Source organism: Chelon labrosus (genome assembly GCF_963514085.1).
Source record: "Chelon labrosus genome assembly, chromosome: 12".
Taxonomy (NCBI): domain Eukaryota; kingdom Metazoa; phylum Chordata; class Actinopteri; order Mugiliformes; family Mugilidae; genus Chelon; species Chelon labrosus.
The window spans coordinates 5037256-5051352 of NC_140345.1; the positions used below are offsets into that span (position 1 = coordinate 5037256).

Consider the following 14097-nt stretch of genomic DNA (forward strand, 5'->3'; position numbering starts at 1 on the left):
GCAAGATACAAAAAAGATACAAAAAATAGAATAAGGTAGACAAGAGAAACTATATCAAAGCATATTGCATCAGGTTTTTGTGGCTAACCAGAAGTTGAAATAACCAACTTGAGGGTTGATCTGGTAAGGAGGTTATGTAAACATATTAACATTCATGAATATCATGAATAAAACAACAAACTCCAATAGGAGTTGCACCAAGTATTGCACTAGAAGGACGTGAGATAATGACAGGTTGTATATACTGTGCTCTAGTATGTCCAGAAAAGAAGCTCAGCAGCAGAGCTAAGAAATGCTGATGTTAAAGAGTCTTAAAGAGACTGCTGAGGGGACAAAAGACCTCCGGAAGCGTTCCTTCTTGCACTGTGGGAGCAGCAGTCTTTGGCTAAAGGAGCTTCCTGAGGTCCCAACTGTCTCATACAGGGGGTGAGCGGGGTTGTTCCTGATCTTTGACAGTAGCTTTAGGCACCGTCAGGAGCAGCTGGTCAGGTGACCTGAGAGATCGGCTAGGGGTATAGGGATGCAGCAGCTCAGAGAGGTAAGGTGGGGCAAGGCCATTCAAGGCTTTAAAAGCAAATAAAATGATTTTAAAATGGATCCTAAAATGTACAGGCAGCTAGTGGAGTGAAGCTAAAATGGGTGAAATGTGCTCATACTTGCATGTGCCAGTTAAAAGACGTGCAGCAGCATTTTGTACCAGTTGAAGACGACTGATCGAGGACCCACTAACCCCCATATAAAGTGCATTACAGTAATCAAGCCGTGACTTCACCACAGCTTTAATTTGGCTGTCAAATTTAAGATCTGCGTCCACTTTGACCCCCAGCACAGTGTCGTAAAAGGTCCTGAGTAGTGTCCTACACACCCCAAAGGACCTCAGTCTCTTCGGCAGGTGGAGGCGACTTTGTCCCTTCTTGTATAGGGCATTTGTGTTGTTCAGGTGAACACCCAGGTATTTATGTCCATCCACGATGTCAATGTCCAATCCCTGGATGTTCACCGGTGCAGTGTGTGCTGCCTTCCTTTGGAAGTTAATCACCATCTCCTTTGTCTTGTTGGCATTGATGTGAAGGTCCCACCCAACGATGGCTGTATCGTCTGAGAACTTCTGGATGTGTCAGCTGTCTGTGTTGTAACGGAAGTCTGAGGTGTAGATGAAGAAGAGGAATGGAGAGAATACTGTCCCTTGTGGAGCTCATGTGCTGCAAAGCACCTCATCGGCCGTTAAGCCTCACATACTGAGGTCTGTTCGTGAGGTAATTGTTGAAATTAAGTTAAATGAAACACTGACAGAACCGTAAAAATATTAAATACACAATCACAGTAGGCTTTTATTGTAAATTTAACACATACGTCATTCAGTAGGAAGCCCCTGTTAGTGTTATATTGTGATATATATTATATCACGGGTTGATCATTATCATAGCATGTATTGATGTGCAAACAGCACAAATTGCTGCAGCTGGTTGAAGCGGTGCTTACTTTAGCTTGTTATAATCTCTCTTGCATTGTTTAAACTAAACTACAATGGTTACTTTATGCAAAATAACCTTTTCTGAAAATGAAGTAGAAGCTGTGCTATATCTTGATGTAAATGCAGTGTTTCTAGTACCACATTTAAGTTCAGGACAGGAGGAGATGGATCAACAGCAGAGTTTGGCCCATGAAAGTTGTCACAAAGGATCATTCAGAGGTTTACACTCAGTCCAGCTGAGTACATTTGTGAACCGTAGTGAAGAGCAAGGTAAATATTTACTATGCATGTAACATCCAGATAAAGGAAGATCATTTTTTAATCATCTTCATCTCCAGTGTATTCCTTGAAATTATGGATTCAGTTTCTCTAAAAAATATCTAAATATTTATTGTATATATGACAGTTTCATTGTATAATCCCCTAAAATATATGTAGGTCATCAAACAAGCCTCCACAACAATGCACTGCCTCTGTGTGGTTGTGTTAAATACTTGGGTGTGACCTTTCCAGTCTGAAACCTGAGCTGCTGGGACCACAGGCACGCTGGCTGCTCTCCAAACACGCATCAGTCTGTACGCGTAGCCCTGCGTTCATAATTCATGTTGATCTTATAGATCTGGCCGACCTCACAGCCTCATTAGTGCCGAATGCAGTATGGTAAACAAAACCAGGAACAGGAGGGCTATAGAATCGTCTGGATCGGATGTCTCTGTTGTTTAATCAAGATTATGATTGCTCTTTCTCTGAAGAGATCAATAAGTATGGGTCTGCTGCTGACCTGAAAGAGGTAGAAGATGTCAATTCAACATGAAATGTTCCAAGATATTACCAGATATGTTCGAGGCTAATAAGCCAAACACCCTGTAGTCCTGTTTGTGTGGGCGCCTGGTGAAATCCAATCAGTCGTCAGAGCGTTGTACATCTCTCTTTATCTACATGACACTCGTCTGCCCTCTCAGGTTGCCAAGTGGCCAATCACCAAAAAAATAAAAAAAATAAATACAAAAGAATCTGAGTGGTGTTCACCTGAAATGCAACAGCAACCAATGAGAAGTGAAGTGGACAGGTAACAGTGGAAGACAGGTGGGCTGTAATGTGATATGGTATAAGGTGAGTTTCCATAAATAAACTGCAGGCATGGATGTGCATATAGAGGAAAAATAAAGATGAGTTTTAGAAGTAATTCAAGTTTTTGTACTTTTATGCCTAATAACAAAGAGTTGAGACTAACTCTGGAAAGAGAGTGTCATCTTGACCTATAAAAAAAACTTTCTTTCTCAACATAAACATGTCAGCAGTGTGCATATGTGCGTACATGTGCATCAGGGTTACAAAAGCCAGCCTATCAGCGCTGGCTGACAATAGACCTCTGGCTCTGGAAAAGAGAACCTCTGAAATATGAATGAAGAAATCCACACCTGTTTCCAGGTAACCAAGGCAGGGATTCTGAACCGTGACGCTGCTGTAATGTTGGTGTGTATTTACCTGCGTGGGCGCATGCACGAGTTGCACGACTTCCTAGCCTTAACTGCTCAGACGCTCCGTGTAGGGACGAAAGCAGCTGTCATCCCCGTCGACTTGTCGAGGCCGATTCAATCTGACCGGGAAAAGAAGCATGAAAAATCTTGGGCCTCGGTTCTGAGCAAGTTCCCTGCACTGACAATCTGCCGAGAAGTCTACGCATGGAAACTGGACAAAGTCTGCCCAACTGAGACGAGCTGAAGCCGGAAGAGGAGACTTGGTGGAGGGTGGACCACAGAGGCATAAGAGGTCTTGAGGCCCTGAGTGTTGAGCATCCATTTGTGCAAGCATGAATCCAGTGTGGAAGGTTTATAAAAGCAAGGTGATGAAGACACTTAACCCCGAGTATGAGGAGGACACTGCTGAAGAGGTACTGAACTTACATATTACTTCTTATTTGTTTGTAATACTCATTCAGAAAGTCAGAATATGGTGAAGTATAGGAAAGTTGAGGTAATTCTTGTCACCAAAGCCAGAGACGGCAGGTTTTGTTTTGCCGATCATTTTTTATTCATGGTGACCTTGCAGGGTTTTCGTTGCAGTGCACTTTAGGGGAGAAGTCTGGCCTAAGTTATGCTTCCTTCTGTGCATTTGAGGAAATTTGGCTCTGTTAATTATTGACTGATGAAAGTGTTCACAAACACTGACATGCAAATCTACTAACAGTCACACTACATTTCATAAAATACTTTGTTAAATAGTAGAGATGCTCAAAAGCATCTGACTCGAGAAGGCCGTGACCTGTGAATGAATACAAGTAGCATGGTATACATTCCCAATATTAATAATAAAAAGCTGGCAACTGAGGTCAAGGCAGTTCTAAAAGTCATTTGTAATGTTTCCATAAGTGAAAATACTTCGTACAAGTACTGCAAGTATCAGTTTCAGGTATTTCTTTCGTATTTTTTTTTTAGCTTCACCACATTTACTTAAACCCCGATTTCATACCACTAAAATTAAAGAAGAAACCCAACCTTTTGGCTTGTGGCCCCTTACATAAAGGAAAATCTAGTCAGGGGCCCCTGTCACATTAAAGTTGAGATAGGTGGTTTCACATGAATTACAGTTTACAATAAAGAGAAAAAGAGAAAATTAAATTCATGAACACAAACCTCTTTTCTACATAATCACTTATAATTATTCTGTGACCCTTTGCAGGGGTCAGACCCCCAGGTTACGGACTACTGGACTAAATACTGGAAATAAGAGCCAACTGAAGCAACACTGAAACAATGACACTTTGCATATTGTATCAATAATAGAGATTTTAATAGCATAGGAAGAGTATTTTTGCATTGCTGGATTGGAAGACTTTCTCCACCACTATTGCTCGTGGCTCCACTGCAGCGCCTGCACTCTATCCTGGATTTGGTACCAGTGATACAGACAGTGTTGCGTTAACCCAGATCTCTGGAGAGCTGAGAAACTCGATCCTGCACAGGAGCTGAGCAAACAGATTAGTTGGCCTTCCACTCCCCGAGTGACTGACAGAGTTGGATGAGAAAGATAGGCTTGTCCTCGGGGCATGCTCAGATCCGCCAGCTGACAGATTCGGACTGTGGTCTCTCGAAGTACCGCGGCATCTGCAAAGACAACAGGGAATACCGTCTGTGTGTGGGGAGATAGTTTCCATTTGGATGGATATGCAGAGTTGCAGTCGCTGCTATTTGAGACTGAATTGCTAAACACAATTGTAAATATGAGACGATTAAAGAGTACCACTATAAATGTCAAAATATTCACTATACACGTCAAATTATTCGCTGATGAGGAAATACTAAGTGTTAATCAGTAAATGCATAGAACAAAACAATGATTTTACAAATGTTAAATTTAAAGATGCCATTTTTTTAGTCTTAGTCTTCTCCTTGCTTTTCTACAAGTTGCAGTACCCAAAATATACACCAGGTGGCGACCAATGTAAACCAATCCGTCAGGCGGTTGGACATTGCTGTGTGGACAGGTAAAGTGCCTCCATTTTGCTGTTCTTGCAGGTCACAGAGGTGGAGAATGATATGAGTCCAGTGCAGGAGGATGAGGGTCCCAACGCTGTCTCCCAACTGGCCAGGAAAGTACGCGAAGATTGCGTAAAATATAATCTTGTGCAACACAAGTGCTAAGTAAATTCACTGTTATTCTTCTATAGATTCATGGAGCGTGTAACACAGAAGCAGTTAAAGCTACTGAGCCTTCCTCTACAAGAATCAGAGAGGACCACTGTTCAAAGCACCAAATGCAGCCCTACTTTGTCCTTTGACCTTTGACCCTCTGTGCATGTGTCCAGATGCAGGGGGCCGGGTCTAAAAGCTGGAACAGGCTATCATCTCTCTTCAACAAAGACGATGAACACCAGCTTCTAGAGGAGACAGAGAGCCCGCCGGTCGCTGACCAGTGAGTGGAAACCTGTGTTGACCTCTGTCTGCTTTTCTTCCTGGTCGGACGTCATCGCTGCTATAGGGGGTTTTCTGTTTTTATTTTTTCCACAGTTTAGATCTCAGACTTTAGTTAAAGTTTAAAAGAGGTCTAGGTTCAATATAAATGAGAAGAGAAATAATTCAACAATTGATGACTGATACCATCACACTGCTCGATTAGAAGCTGCTGCGAGTGTTTGGATTTGCTAATATAACTGTTGTTATATTAAATCTGCTTAGTGTCAGTCAGTATGAGCAAACTACTACTTTCTGTGAATTGTCAGTCCACTTGCAGTAAAACCGGAGGAACCCCCTCGACCCGGCAGGCGCTCAGGATTCTGGGATAGCTTCGCGACCAACTGGGCTGCCAAGAAGCAGGCCGAAGCTGCAGCAGCCGCTGCTGCAAACGAGGCGGTGCAGTGTGAGGAAGGGGCGATGGAGGCCGGAGGGGAGGAACCCCAGGATGGGAATGCTGCTGAGAGAGAGGAGAGAGAGGAGAGTGAGGGAGGAGGAAGGAGCAACAACAGCTTCTCCAAATACGTCTCGCTGGGAGGAGGCAACGAGGACGCATCCTTCAAGTGGAACTTTGTGACCAGCAAGCTGGCGGACCTGAAGACCAAGAGCATGACCAAGACCAACTAGTGGCCTGTCAAGAAGAAACCAATAGAATATATACATAGGAGTTTGGAGGGAGTTTAGAGGGAGGGTATATTTTACACAGGATGTCCTGTAACGAAACTGCTCAGCTATTGTAGAAGTCCTTTTGATGATATTCAGAACACGCTCCAGTATTACAGGTTGGCTAAGACACAAAATGTTACAATAAACCAAGGTTTTAAACCTTTGCTTACATGTGACCCTGTTTAAGATCCATTTATGTATTTGTGTTGAGTTTTCAAGAGTGAAGAGGGGTTAAAACACGGATTAAATCATATTCCAGACCCATTTCATGTTGAACCCTCCCATAGAGACAAAGATTGAGACACTGGGCTGCTACACAGAGAAAGAAATGTATGGAGTTTGCTTCACAAAGGGGGCTTCTAAAATTGCTAGTACTTGAAGATGATACTCATTATTGTTCCTCGGAGATGAGGTGAGTGTTCTCTACATATCTGCTACAAATGTCTGTCACCATACAGGACGCAGCACAAAGACAACTGTGAAACTAGAAAGCAGTGCTGGTCCTAATATAGGCAGCTTATGACAGTCTTTTATTTTGGGTTGTACCGTGATATTTATTTGACCAAAGTGCTACTTAAACTATAAAAGGCACCTTCATACTTGTCGACAAACTCGATCTAATCTGTAGTTTTGCAAAAACTGGATTAAGAGATTAAAGGCAGTGATAGCTGGATTAGACGAGGATTATCTCACTTAACCTGTTCAGAGGGCAATGGGATCACCGTCAGGAGATTTGGCAGTGTGATGCAGTTATTACATAATACTCAGAAAACATTCACAAACAATAGTGCTGCACAGTTAAATGGAATGTGTAAAACAAACATGGATGTGTGTTTGGTGAGATAATGTCAGTTCCGTTGATGACTTGAATTTTCTGATTGTGACTGAGACTGAAATGTGCAACGTGTGGCTTTTTGACATTTCTAATTGGAAACAGACGTGGCTCACGATGTGATAATAATGTTAAATTATTTTCTTTCCTTTTTTGGTTTTGTCTTGTGGTAATGTTTTAATCTGTTGTTTTCTTTCTGGTATGCTCTAATAAAGACTACTGCACTAAAAGTATTAACAAGTGAATCAGAGTTTCTGTTTTCAGGTGAATTCTTGTGTGGTCTGACAGAAACGGATGGATATTTGAGACATGAATTGCAAAACCGTACTACAAATATAGCAAATGGTGGTGCTCATGGAGACGGCAATGTTATTGCCTTTATAAATAAGGGCGACCACAAAAGCCTGAAAACAGCCTATAAAAGGTATTGTATTTCAGCATTAGAAATTCTCAAAGCACCTTACATGAATTAAAAATGATCAATATTTTATAAAATACAATCCTATTTACAAGTAGTTTCAGTGACTGTAACAGTAAAGGTTAATCAACCATCTGCTCAAAAGAGATGATCTGAACTAGTTTTCCTTTGTATAAAATTGCTTTTAAACACAAGCAAACCACTGATGTATCGTTTGTTTAATGAGTGCAGTCCTTGGGATATTTTATGCTGTGTGGTCAGAGGGTGCTCTGTCAGGACAGGCAAATTAAGCAACTGTTAGGGGGCCTGTGTAAAATACAGCAAAAGAGCAACGATGACCATAAATCCCTTTAAACGTATGTGATAGTGCATACATGTCACGGTACAGTGACATTTGTGTCTTTGCGTGTGGGGTCGCAGAATGAAGAAATGCCACTGTGTATACTGTGTTGCAATCTAGATACCCTGATCAGGCATAACATTATGACCACCTTCCTAATATTGTGTAGGTCTCCCTTTTGCCTCCAAAACAGTCGTGACTCATCAGAGAATGGACATGGGCCTTCTGAGGGTGTCCTGTGGTGTCCGGCAACAGAATGCTGTTAGTGGGGGCCTTTGGGTCCTATGGGTTGAGGGGAGGGGCCTCTGTGGATCATCCCACAGATACTTGATCAGTTTGGGATCTAGTGAATTTGGAGGCCAGGTCAACACCTTGTGTTGTTTTTCATGTTTTTATTTTTTTTATTTTTTGAGTTGTTCCTAAAGCGTTTCGTGTGTGTGTCTGTGTCAGGCTGCATCCTGCTGGGGTTGGCTGCTGCCATCAAGGAGTGTCATTGCTATGGGGTGGGGGTGCCTGGCCTGGTCCGGTCTAGGTGGATGGCACATGTCTAAGTAACATCCACATGAATGCCAGGTCCAAAAGTTTCCCTGCAGAACATTGTATTGCCACGAAGGAAGTGTCAAGATGGTCAATGTTATTTACTTTTCCTGTCAGTGGTCATAATGTTGTGGCTGGTTGGAGTATTTCAAGAAACTCTATCAATAAGTCCGAAAAAAAAAAGTTTTGTCATTTTAACATTTTAACATTTTAACATAAAGCGGAGTTCTACTAATTAAAAATGAACCAAAAATAAAGTCAAACCATGGTTAGATACAAGCCAGATCCCCATGTATTGCTTTTATAAGCACCTTCACAGGTGTAGACGATTACAGCTATGAAGCCCGTGCATCACTCAAACACTCCAGCGTATCCAAGGCCAAATGGGGGTGCAGAGAGGTAGGACAGTGCTTTGAATGCTTTTACTTTAATGCCGTCAGATATTTCAGAGGACAAACAGTTTACTCTGAGAAGGAACTGGCATTCCTCCAACCTTTATTTGCCAGTGTCTTTGTCTGATTGACAAATACAGTGCACCTGAGCTGATTGATTCTGCAGGCTATAAAGGAGTGGTGGTGGTGGTGAGTGTGAGACCAGCTTCCACTGAATGTCATTGTTGTTGTTTTGGAGCTGCTCTAGTTTGGTTTGTGTTCTAGGTTTTTATGTTGTTGTTTCCTGAGTTTGATCTGGATGTTTACATTCACTTTCTGATGCCAGTTCTGTCTTTTGCTTTACTGTGAACCCTTTTAGTACATTTTTGGGGCATTTAATACACATCTTGTCACTGTAACGATACCCTCCTCTGACCAGCAGGGGGCTCTATTTACCTCTTAATTAGAACAACATTTAATTCCTATAGTGATCTGTCTTTTACTGCCTTCATACGTATCATAATGATGTGTTATGATAAAAGCAACACTCTCATGACATCCTCTGTCAAAAATAATTTAATTTTCCTCTCTCATGTCCTATTTCTCCACCCTTTTTATTTCCTGTTTTTTTTTTTCTCCTCATATACACCCAGTTTCTCTCTTACTGTGCCATGTTTCCTCTCATTCAGCACAGCTTCCTTTCCAGTTTAAAGATCTTTGTTGACATTTCCATTTCAATTTCAATTTGACAGTATGCCCTAATAAAAGGTGAAAATCATATAAGCAAATACACGAAACGCCCGGGTTGGTGCTTTTTGTAGAAGACCAGCCTCCATTATTTGTTTCCGGTGTCAGTCAGGTTTCCGGCTGTCATGCTGGATCCTGTGAAACTCAGAGAGTCTCAGTGGCTCTGTGCAGACTTTCACAAGTTGTCAGTCTCAGTTTGAGTCAGATCAGATCTTTCCGCACTCACAGCTCGAAGACATGCTCTGCTTTTTGGACTTCTAACTCACTCACACAGCCATCTCAGGAGGAACATTTATTCCACAAGTTAACGTAACATGGGATAATCACGTTCCATCCCAAATCACTTATTTTTAGGAAGTGTAGATAACAAGTTGACAAAAAGTAAGTCAGTGCCACAAAAGTTATTTGATTAAATACCATGTTAGAATTTACAGCATAGGGCTGATGAATTCTGCTGACTGTTTAATGTTTTGTGGTACTGCAGTTTTATGACACCAATGCACCGATGCTCAGTGGAAACGGGGTTTGTAAAGCATGAAAGCATCCAAAACTGAGCAGTGACGGCTGGCAGTCAGTCATGTCTGGCAGTTTCATTTAAAATGCATGTCCGGGAGCTCCAAAATAATGAGCTGGTTCACAAGCAGAGACAAAATAAAAAAGTATTTTCGCTGCACTGTTTCAAGTAAAGCTATTTTCTCACTACATTGCAAAGTCCCAATTTTACTTGAATCTAAATAGACAAATTAGTAAGGAAAAATGCAAGATGTTTAACGTCAGGTAAAAAAAAAAGCGGTGTAGACTGTAAGTGCAGTTTATTTTTGTGGGGGTGGCACTTGGGGGCAACAAAATATGACGTAAACAAAACCCTGACATACTGAGCAGGTTATTTATAGTATATTGTAGTATAGTGTGGTTGTTTTTGGTCTCTATCAGATCCTGAGGGAAATATCTGGATTACAGTTTGCAGTTCAGTGGGTTCAGTTTTTTCCACACATGCATTGCGTTTGGCCACACCTGTTTATTTTTGAATTCACGTCATCACGCAGTCTACATTTGCAAACATTCGTGATACGAAATGGATTGTTCCGAGGAGCTCAGTGACGTCAGGTGTGGTAGTGTGAGAGGATGCCACCTTTGCACTAAGATGGTTTGTGAAATTTCATCTCTGCTGGACGTTCCACAGTGAACAGTGAGTGCTATTATTAGACAGTGATAGTGTTTTGGAACAACAGCAATCGGCCACGAAGCAGAAGACCACATCAATGACTGCTAAGGTGCGTGGTGTGTTAAAGTCGCTCTGCTGATTCCATAGCTGAAGAGTTTTGAACCTCCACTGGCTTCAATGTAAGCACAAAAACTTTGTGTCGGGATCATCATGGAATGGGTTGCCATGGCAAAGCAGCTGCGTGCAAAGTCTAATGCCAAGCGTAGGATGGAGTGATGTGAAGCATACCGACACCGGATTGTGGGTCTGGATTGTTTGGTGGAGGGATCATGGTACCAGGCAGTTTTTCAGGGTTTGGGCTGGGCCCCTTTAGACAATGATATGCTTCCAACTTTGTGGCAACAGTTTGGTAAAGACCCTTTTCTATTCCAACATGACTGCGCCCCAGTGCACAAAGCAAGGACTATAAAGACATGGTTCGATGAGTTTGATGTGGAAAAACTTGACTGGCCCACACATAGGCCTGACCTCAACCCCGTTGAGCACCTTTGGGTTGGACTTGAACGGAGGTTGTGAGCCAGGCCTTCTCGTCCAACGTAAGTGCACACTCCAATATGGTCGCTGTAAAAGAGGCTGCAAATATATATTAAATATGTATTTGAATACAATGTCAGTACAGTCCCTGCTGGTGTACTAGTCAGGTGTGGCCAAATGTCTACATGTCAGTACATGACCATATAGTGTACATCTGATTTTCAAACTGGACCGCTGGTAGGAAAATGGACTTGTAGATTTTATGTCCACTGTCAGTCTTCAATAAAAACAGTTTTATTATTAAAATATATTTAATGGTTATAATCAGAATGCCAAATAAGACCTTCCTCATTAACTTAAAAATGACTTACCGCCTTTATTTCAAATAGCATTAAGACTCTGGCTACTCTCCAAAGTGTTTTTACCTAATTTACCTGGTTAGACTTCATCTCAGAACTGGGTGGGTGTGTACAAGCTGTACTACTGGTGTGTTTGGCTAGACTTATGCTTCAGCATCAGATCTACACCATAGCTCTATACACGCTCAGTTTCAGTCGCCATTGTTCAAACTAAACAAGGAAACTTAACAGAGCTGAGGGGCTGCAGATGAGCGTACACTATGACGCCAGCAGACAAAACCTGCACAGGTATAAATGCTTACAATGGCATGAGCCACTCAAGTAGACTAGTTCACAAATATAAAACAATCTCAGATGAATGCAGCTATTCCTTTTGTGTTTGCACGATAGTTGTAGTGATCTATTGGCACTTTCCTGATGCTTCTGTTACATTACATTCATCTGGCTAGTTCAAAATCAACTTGCATTTTCTCACTTCATACACATCAGGACATATCAAAATGTCTGCGAGTGGATTTTGGGATTTAGTCACTTTGATGTCTCAAAAGAAGACAGTGGCTCAAACCTCTGACCCATAAACCCATTCACACACACACATGTTCACACTGCTCCCCAAGTGTTAAAGTATTTTATCACCTGTAGTCTGATCAGGCAGGTGTGTGACTGCCCCACTCTCTCTCTCTCTTTCTCTCTCTCTCTCTCTCTCTTTCTCTCTCTCTCTCTCTCCCTCTCCCCCTCCCAGCGGCCTTTTGGTTCACTTTTGGCTCTCAGAGCAGCGCAAACATTTCCCCACCTCCTGCCACACAACGACATAATTCTTCTTTTTTTCTGCTGATGAGCAACATTGACTAAACTGCTTCACACCTTGCCCTGGGCTCGGATCAGCACGCACACACTGTAATTACTTCAGACAAAAGCGCCCCACAACGTTGTATGAGCCTGTGTTAAGTGCAGCTCAAAGCCCGCAATGCTTTTCCTTCTCTGCACTGTCTCATCTGGAGAGGGGATGAGAAGATAACAAGTTTAACCTGTTTATATCCAAGATACTCTTTAGTGGGGGGATTGCCTTTGCAATTACGGTGATGTATGGCAATAATGCATGATAATTAAGGACCCAAGCTAATGTTAAAAAGGTTAAACGTCTTCAAGCTGGACATAAGTTTAGACAAACTGAAACACAAAAAGAAAATTAAAATTAGATCTGTGTGATATGTGGGGTTTGTTATCCACAAACCCATCTCTTCTGGGCTAAAGAATAAAAAAAAAAAAGGCAGCCTATGAGGTCAGTGGGACTATTTTAGAGACAAACTGCCATGTGATTATGTTGTAAGCTGTTGCTCTAGTCAGAAGTTATGCAGCCCAAGTGACCAGACTGTGCCAGATTCGTGGGAGTTTTCCCTTCAAGATTACAGGTCAAGATCTCGAGGTTATTGAGATTTTGAAATCAGGTTAGTCAGTGATAAATATGCATAACAATATGGCCCTCGGGTCTTCTCATCTGCTGCTTGTTTTGGCTGTAAAACCTCAGATTAGAAGTTTGTCGCAGAGAAGATTTGCAGGTGAAATTATGGAATGGGCTGTAAAAGCAAACAGCAGTATAGACATTTCTTACATGAAAGCCCTCACAGACAGACAGACGTGTCTGGTAGCACTCAGGTATGACGAGGTTGCGGCGGGCGTCTCAACAGACGAGGTGACTCACACAGTCCAGCAGCCATCCCATCTGGAAACCAAGCTGCGGGAGTGAAAACATTGTCTGAGATCCTTACTGCGACTTTCCAACAACTGCCACACCTGCTTCGGGGGAAGAGTGTGGCAACTTGTTTGGAGAAAACGCACTTGTATAGACACATACAGTTTATTATGAAAATAGTAGAGGAGAGTGGTATTTGTTTATTGTTTTGTCTCTCCTTGTTGTTTTGTTTCTCCTCTATTGGATTTGAATTAAAAAGTCAAAAGATCAAAGTTTGAGTTTGAGATGTTCATCATCATTTGTTAAATCTGAAATTAAAGGGGTCATGTTGAGTTTCTGACCACTAGAGGCACTAACGAGCAGGACATGTATTGGAGCAATACAGCAAAAAGAAACTATTAAGAGAAAAACTGCCATGGACGAAAACTGGCAAACTGATTTTTGGGAAACCTTTACGAAGAGGGAGTGCCCACAATGCATTTTTATGATTTATTTTCTCTTATATAATTTCGATTTACTAATTTCATGTCAGATCGGGTGCCAATAACAACATTTTAAAGTAACGTCCAATAATATTTCTGGTGGGTTGAACATGAACAATCAAAGCTGGTTGCATGTAATACATCCTCAGAGGTTGCCCATCTCCTCTCTAATGGTTCTTTCTTGTTTACAGCAGTTACGCTAATGTCCCAAAAGTAATGCGGCCATATTTAACCGACCTGACATTTCAGAATCACTGCACAGAGGTCAATTTCAAGCAGAAGACTTCAAGAGGTTGGCTGTAACTTTGCACTAGACACCGCTTTGATTGTTTTATCAGCTTAAAGCAGCAGATCCCCCAAACAAGCAATGCAGCCAAAACAGTTTGCAGTGTTAATCTCCACTGTTTGCAGTGTGTCTGCAGAGATAAGGAGCTGGCGACTTGATTTTTGGAGCAAGTCCACCTCAGTGTAGGGTTATTATGACCTCTATCTCTGCAACCTGTGGCCTTGGTAATCCTCAAGTGAT

The 14097-nt window shown here is 41.9% G+C and overlaps 1 protein-coding gene across 1 annotated transcript; it reads left to right on the forward strand.

Annotated features, from left to right (window-relative positions):
* Window positions 1-2831: 2831 nt before the first annotated feature.
* On the forward strand, window positions 2832-7159 carry LOC311496961 (uncharacterized protein C1orf232). Its single transcript, XM_084557028.1, has 4 exons — window positions 2832-3368; window positions 4993-5070; window positions 5283-5389; window positions 5697-7159. The coding sequence occupies exons 1-4, from the start codon at window positions 3288-3290 to the stop codon at window positions 6052-6054; spliced, it is 624 nt and encodes a 207-aa protein (XP_084413154.1). The 5' UTR covers window positions 2832-3287; the 3' UTR covers window positions 6055-7159.
* Window positions 7160-14097: the final 6938 nt, after the last annotated feature.